Raw genomic sequence first — 8,147 nt, forward strand, 5'->3', positions numbered from 1 at the left:
TCACTTGTAACTAATTGCCTGTGAAATAACAAAATGAAAGACTGTTGCCATTTCCAAAATTTTATTAATTTCGGTATTAATAATGCAAGACCTCCGTTAGCTGGCAGTGGCCGCAAGGCCTATGATCAACAAATTTTTGGCTGCTGTTGCTTTACACCCTGGGTGACATTCCATCAACTTTCTCCCACACCCTTGTTAACTCAGCTTCATGGATACCAGTTTAATTTTGGAGTAGTTAAAAGTTGTAAGTTATGATGAGTACAACTTTCACTGTTGTTTCTTCATGGAATCCACCCCTTGAGTGCTATATACAAAAATGCTTAACAAATACAGATATACCAACATGAAAGTATAATACATTTACATAAATACGCAACAGGAAGAAAATCAAATTTATAGTGCATACAATATATATATCACAAACACATATTTGTTAATCTTAAAGTGGTTTGCAATAAGATACCGACAATCAATAAAAAATACACTGCACACAAGTGCACAAATATTTTATATAATTAAATTCTTAAAGAGTAAATAATTCATAATTACTCACAAAATCAATTGTCTATGCAAGTGTAAATGTATATGTGGTTGTGTGTATGTGCATGTGCTGGTCAGGTGTATGTGTATGTTTGCAGGAATTTATTAGTGTTTGTACAGGTTGGTTTATGTGTCAGTGGTCATGTGTGTGTTTGATTCATCCACTCTTTGCAAATTTAATATTTCATCCAGAGGAACTTTCATACTATTTGTACTATAGGGGAGAAATGGGATATTTCCTAACATCTGGTAAATATAATTTGTTAATGTTTTTAATTTATTTGTTGTTTTGTTTTCTGATAAAAAAAAAAAAGAAAAAAAAAAAACAATATCACAAAAAATAATATGATACATATTAATGTCACATGTGATGTTCAAATATTTAACAAGTATTATTTTGTGCATGAATCTTTCTGTAATTTTTCTCTTGAATAAGTATACTATTTTGGCAAACTATAAATCATATATTAACAGAATTGGGAGTCTATAACAATGCCCTTACATTAACCAGACATTCTTTAAGACTGACTTATTGAGCAAAAACTGGCTGAAACATGAAACTGAAAGCTCAAATGTAATGCATGCATAAAAATAGTCTAATTCCAATCTCATGTTATCCTTGGACTATCAATAAGATTGATAAATATTCTTTTCATTATCCGGTGAATCACACATATAACTTTTGGGAGGAACTTAATGATTTTAGAAGAACAGTAATACTCTTTGCACTCTCTCTGACAAAGCAATTTCATTTCAACTTCTTTGAGCATAAAACCATTTACACTGCACTTATGGATTACCATAAATGCTTAATTTTATCAACTTGTTAAATATACATTCCATTACACATACTCTAACTATTTCTTATAAACATATTCTATAAATCTGCATAAAATATACTCTTGGGACTTTATTTATGAGCTGTATATCACAAATTAATATTTTCTTTTAAAACAGATTACTTCCAATCTCTTTTAAAAATCCCGGCAACAAAATGATTCAGTTTCTTCTGTCAACAATTTGGATTCTATAAATCCCATTTTACTACCAAACCTTACGAGAAGATCCATATTTGATTATCTAAAAGGAACTTGAAAACTGTTTATACTTTGGAGGTAATGTATTGAACTTTCTATCATAAACATGATAATATTATTAACTGCATGTGATGAATCTATGGTTTTGCATTCAAGTCCATTGATTGTAATAAATTCTTCATGACTAAGCCCTGAAATAAATGTTAATATCAATATCAATCAAGAAACAACAACAAAAACACAAGAAACAAACAGGAAAAAGAAAAAAACAAGTGATACTGTACATAATCATATCATAATCAGCCTCTGCTAGAAATAAGATTAATATTCCATTCTGAAGCTCAAAAGAAAATCAACATTACTCTAGTAAGATTATAATACAATGAGGTTTTCTTGTTATATAATTCTATGACTGCATACATAATGACATTATGAAAAAGTGGAATGTTAAGGTGAGCTTGTGAACACCATATGACAAACCCAAGTTTGTATATAATTCTAAAATAGATACACTACAGGCCTTTCATTCATAATAAACATTCACTCTTTACTGACCCTCATATAATAAGAAGCACTATTCTCTGAATTTTCTTGTTTTATGAAAATATATCATGAATATTTTTACCTATAATTTGAATTTAGTGAATATCCGTGGATCTATCTTCTCTTCTCCTGTTCTGAGATGACCTGTTTTTGAAGGCATCATACCCATTTTCCATCAAAACAGATTCGTTGCCCAGCATAGAGGATTTTGTAGTGATATCACAGAGGAGGTTCAGGATGCAGATTATCCATATATCACAGAAGCTTTCCTGAAATTAATGACAAAAAAGAATAAATACAATATGCTTCTGCCCATAAATATAATATACATGTTAAAGCATACAAAATACTGTGAAATGTATATCAAAACTACATTAATCAATATAATTCAGCATGTGTGTGTTGGCATCGGTGTGTCCATGTGTGTGTCCATATGTGAAATATAAAGAAATTCAAATAAAATTTGAAACTGCCTGTGTATTCATATTTTATTTCAAAGTATTTACTGTGCTTCTTGTAGAACAGTATATCTTCCTATCTTCCAAGGACTAAAAATACCTTCTATAATTATATTGTAAGAAGAAGACAAAGCTCTTAAAATACAATTAGTTTGAGGTTGTAACATTTTATACTACAAATCTTACTAAAAAATCAAGCACAGAAAAAAGTTGAGTTGCTAATGGAATTAATTCTTTTTTATCTTTATAATGGTTGTCATCAAATGAACCGAGATCTGAAATGGAAGAACTACAATCTAAATACCACAGTAATATTCTCTCAACTTTGTAAATAATGACCCAATGGTAATCAAATCACCATGACTGTTGATGCATTGGCAATGGCTTAAACTTAGTCTGGCGAAGTAACACTTAGCTTCCCTTTAAATTTACATTTCTCATTTTTTATTGTATTTTGAGAAAGATTGTAATGGCAATATTTCATAACACAACAGAACAATTTTCTCTAACATACTGTAGTGTGTTGGTCAAAATTTAGCTAAAGTTGCAACAAAAACATAAGCAATGTTGGAAAACTCTTTGAATCTGAGTAACTAAACTTTAAGTCTGTGAGACCTCATTGAAGCAGAAGTGCATGTATATATATTCTTGCCAATATGGCTTTGTTTAATAATTACTTACATACATGCACACCTTTAAAAGTGCTTAGTCATCACAGAGTCCAATACCAGGCCTGTCCTCAGTTATTGCCTCCCTTCTTTAGATCTTATTACTATTAAACCCTTGCCACCAGGTGGCATGTACATACATGCCATGGCTGTTGTGGACAGAGTACCGAGTGGCAATGTTGGCTCATTGGACGGAGCTTCTTTTTCTCCAATATTAGTGGCTTCATTTATATGGTAAAACTTTTAGGCAATAGTACCCAAAGTACTAAACTGAAGGCTTTTAGCTGCCGAATGTTGCACACAAATTACCAAATAAGCAGGACACAAACGGGAAACTGCCGATGTGCGCCAATAATCCCATGATCTTGTCCATTTGCCAAACTTTTTTACCTGGGGCAATTGGGTTAATGTTTTCTAATATTAGCAATAGCAATGGTAATCCAGTTGATGATAATGATAATAATAATAATAATAATAATAATAATAATAATAATAATAATAATAATAATAATAATAATAATAATAATAATAATAACATTTAAAACTTCCTGGAAAGAGGTAAACAGATAAGGTCAGGTGGGATTGTAAAACCATCTCTGTGTAAAAAAATTTAAAAAAATAAGCCAAGGTGGACAGTGTTCCTAGCATCAATGGATAAATCAATTAAAATCAGTTTCGTTAATCATTGTAAATCCAATTCTGCAATTCAGGAAATTATTGTCAGAGATAATAATATTTGTTTATAAAAAAGAAAACAAATTCATGCTCATAGAGGGCTGATAATAACAATTCAAGATGATCTGAATATACTACAGATTACAGAGTGCTTAATACCTCATATTTTTAAGTGAAAACTTTATATACACACATCACAAGGGCAACATTCTGCAATCAAACTAATTAAGGCTCCAGTTAACCTTTTCAATATGGCAATGCCCTCAAAAGCCTTATGGCAGTAAAGTGGCTTTTCACATCGTCTGAACCTGCCCACATCCTGCAAGAGATCAGTCATGGGTGGCTTACTAGCTTAAGCTGGAATACTGGTTTGGAGGGTCATTGGCTCAAAAAGACTTCTAATGAAACTGCCTCACTTCTGTTTTCTACTTTTGAGATGTCTGTCCAGAATCTAGGTCTACTGTAAACCCTACAATCCTCTTTTTGAGCAACTAATATTGGAATGGTTAAATTTCTGTAATAGGAAACTCTAATTCTAGGGCAATCAGTATAATGTATTACATATTACTACATGGTAGAAAAACCCACAATGCACAAACCAGACCCGAAGATGGAATCAAGGACGATTCCGAAACTGTTGTCTCACTTTCTTCAATAAATCTACTTTGTGCATTATGGGTTTTTCTACAATAGTATCAACATGGTAGAGTGGTTTTCCATTCATATTACTACATATAACACTGAACTCACATATATATAATATTTGATTGCTAAATACACAACATAGCCTGAACATAATCTTTTAGATCATATCACCACTGGTTTTAGGCAAAACATGTGTTTTCTGTTTTTTTTTTTTTCTTCTTCTTCTTTTTTTTTCTTTTCAAAATATAGATAATTATCTTTTTTTTCAGATTTTCTCAGTGATGTGATACACCTGAAGCACTATTTCCCTATATAAATTAAGAGTGTAAATCATTCCTCAATAAAAAATTATTTAAATACCTATAAAGGTAAAATATGTTAGCTGACCACTCAGTATTTGTCATTGCATTTAAAAGTATGCATCCCCTAACAAGCAGTACTTTTTTGTTTGTTGAGGCAAAGAATGCCTCTGATAGGTTGATGATGATAATTGTCATATAAATGCTACATTTGTCATGACAATTACTTAAGATACAACAACGTTACTCAGACATGTTGCACAGCCAATCCTCACCAATATCGTAAGTATATTTTCACCTAGACAAAAAATAACAAGTATACTTAAAGGGGCTGTCGCGCTCTAGAATGAAGTTCATTAGTTATCATCAGATTTTTGTGATTTCTAAATATGTTATACATACATATAAAGTGATAAACACCACCACGTTTCATATCATTTGGATAATAAATTATGAAGTTATTTAAGAATAACAAATTTTTGAACAATCACAAAATCTTTAAAATCCTACTTATCCATTGAACATACTTGTTGAAAAAAATACAACAAATTTATTCAGCTTTCTAAAGAAACATCCCTTTAGAATCACCCAAGTAGTTTTGGAGCCTTTAAAAAATGTTGCAAAAGTGTAGTTTTAAGATATAGGGCTCCAAAGTTTAGGATACTTTTCCCTCTTTTTCTTTTAGAATTCTTATCTTTGCGTCAATCTTGCTGCATTCTATGGCATTCACATGGTATTCTGAAGCGTAGCTGGTACATGGTCCCCCCCTTTTGCAAAGTACTAATGGCAATAACTGCACATGATTGTAGAAGTACCGCATGTCACCACAGGCTTTAAAGTGTCTAACCTGACCACGAGAGGTATTCAAATGTATAAACAGCTGCTGCAGCTGTGATTAAGAAGTATTTATCATATTCCTTTTTTATAATACTAAAATAACATCTACAATTAGTAGTGTCCCCTTACTGTGTGATGAGGGCGTACGTCTGCAATATGATGTCGTGGAGGTAGGAGGTGGCAACATTTCTCTCTGATTTTCTGGTGGAGTTTTGTCTCCCAGAGTCCCAGTCTTGACGATCAGCTGATGGGTAAACAGAGTTGCCAGCTAGCTACCAGAGAATGCCAAAATGAATCGAAAAAAAAAAAATCCCCCCCCCCCCCAAGAAAAAAAAAAAAAAATTGTTGAGTATATTTGCACGGATGTGACAAAGTAAACATGAGAGCGGAAGGTGGGGTGGGCTGGGGGGGTCAGAGATTTAGTTATAACTCCTTCACTTTTACGTATTTACCAAAATATTATGTCACGAGATTGCCAAAGCCTACTAGATTACAGGAGATTTTTTTCAAATTTTCGAGTATCTTTATTAACTTTCGTCGCGACGGCCCCCTTAAGGGGATTTCCCAGGGAATGACAACCTTTTCCTACTCATTTCATCATTTTAAAAAATTGGTTGGAGATAACTCATTGATTCTTTTTGCATGATATAGAGTATATAATTACACTTTGTCTCACATATGATTTTAACCTCGCTCCCCCATAGAAAGCGCCTCCCCAAAAATCTAAAAAAAAAAAAAAAAATCTTCATTTCATCCCAACTCCCACAGTTTTTTTCTGACTAATCCCCCAAAAATACTTGTGTTAGATCTACCCTAGCCTAAGGTCGTGTAAATAGCTGATTTTTTAATTTCCTTTTTTGAGGGGCTGGGGACTGGTTGACTTAGAGTATTATTTTTGGTGTTTTTTTTTTCTACTTTAAAAAATTAATATTTTTTGATTAAGGTCAAAACTTAAAAATCAGCCATTTACACAGCCTAAGTAAGGGCTCTGAGGCTCTAGCGAAAGCAACAAACTGCATTTGAATCGCACAAAAATTTTGAGAGTTGGGATGTACTGAAGGTAATGTAAACAAAAAACGGAGAAACAGCATTTTATATTTTGGTCACTTGCCAAAGTTCATCATCTCTGTTATTTTTCTCTAAATCTAATGATGTTATATATATATAAAAAAACTTATTTAGTGTACTTTGTGATGTGATGATTACCAAGTCAATCGGAATTATCATTTTCAGTAGGGACACTTTCCTATAAAAGTATGTAATTTTTTGTTTGTTTGTTGGATATAAAAGTAGATATTTTTGTCTGAAAAGTTTTATAAATGCATTGAACCATAGAGACAACTAGTCTATACCAGATAAAAAGCTTCGTACTCGGTATACGTACAGATCACTTCGTAAGCTACAGCATATTACCAGGGAGTCTCGATAGAAGCATATTTTGTGTGTAAAAGGACACAAAACTTACATTTTATTTTAGATATATTTCAAAAAAAAAAAAAAAAAAAAAAGTCATAAATCACTGATATAATCTTTTTCTGATATTGGTAAAAAATAGAAGTGTTCTTTGAACATTCAAAATCTCACATCTATGTGTAATGTCATAATCAAATGCCGTATGCCCAATTGCAACAACAAAAAAAAGTCCACATAGGTGTAACTGGGCACTCATTAGCGGCATACCTCCCCAGGTGTGTAACAGGTCTTGCATTCACTGGCCAAGAACTAGCCACAGTCAGGCTTTAATACTCGTTTGGTAGTTTCCTCATCCATGTACCTATACTATACACTAGCTAACAGTTCCCTAAACAAAAGCAATCTCCTACTTAACCACTATTGATATAGCTGCATCACTGATTGAACTAATTAAATAGTAAACTAACCTATTTTGACACCCAATGTCAATGCCGTACTACAATGGGATTAACAATAAAAAACATCTATATGCATCCAATACATGCAGTAAAACTATCAAAATAAATAACTTCAAACATATATTACTACTATGAGGTTGATGGCTCTTACCTCTACAATTAATGGGTGGTAGAGTGTTTATGTTGCCTTTCTGATTGGTTCCTCATACTGAGTGTTACAGGTACAAAGATGTCTGACCCCAAAAGGGATACAGCTGGATCTGAAATACCAATGTTTTTTATTAAGTAACTAATATCACCCCCTTTCTGATATCTTATCAACCCCTCCCTTAAAGGCTAAGGGCTAAACTACAACTCAATTGGAATTATTTCTGCTTAATTCATATTTAAGAGAACTTCCTTTCCTGTATAAACATACTTGGTACTGATAAAGAAGGAACAAAAATGGTATCAGGAGTTAAACGTACAAGAAAATGTAAATGACAATACGAGATCCACAGTTGTGATTTTGTTTTACAATTTTACCCAGTTTGGTCACCTGACATATTAACTTAGTAATCAGGCTTTCAAGCCC

General features: G+C 32.4%; 1 protein-coding gene across 1 annotated transcript in view; it reads right to left on the reverse strand.

Moving 5' to 3' along the window:
• Positions 1-44: 44 nt before the first annotated feature.
• The window catches only part of LOC113822886 (circadian locomoter output cycles protein kaput), a gene marked incomplete in the record, with an annotated part of 90,782 nt that continues 82,679 nt past the window's right edge, over positions 45-8,147 (reverse strand). The window contains 2 exon segments of the mRNA XM_070124537.1: positions 45-2,389; positions 7,725-7,833. Of these exon segments, the coding sequence (XP_069980638.1) occupies positions 7,733-7,833 (101 nt within the window).

Source organism: Penaeus vannamei, chromosome 8, assembly GCF_042767895.1.
Source record: "Penaeus vannamei isolate JL-2024 chromosome 8, ASM4276789v1, whole genome shotgun sequence".
NCBI lineage: Eukaryota > Metazoa > Arthropoda > Malacostraca > Decapoda > Penaeidae > Penaeus > Penaeus vannamei.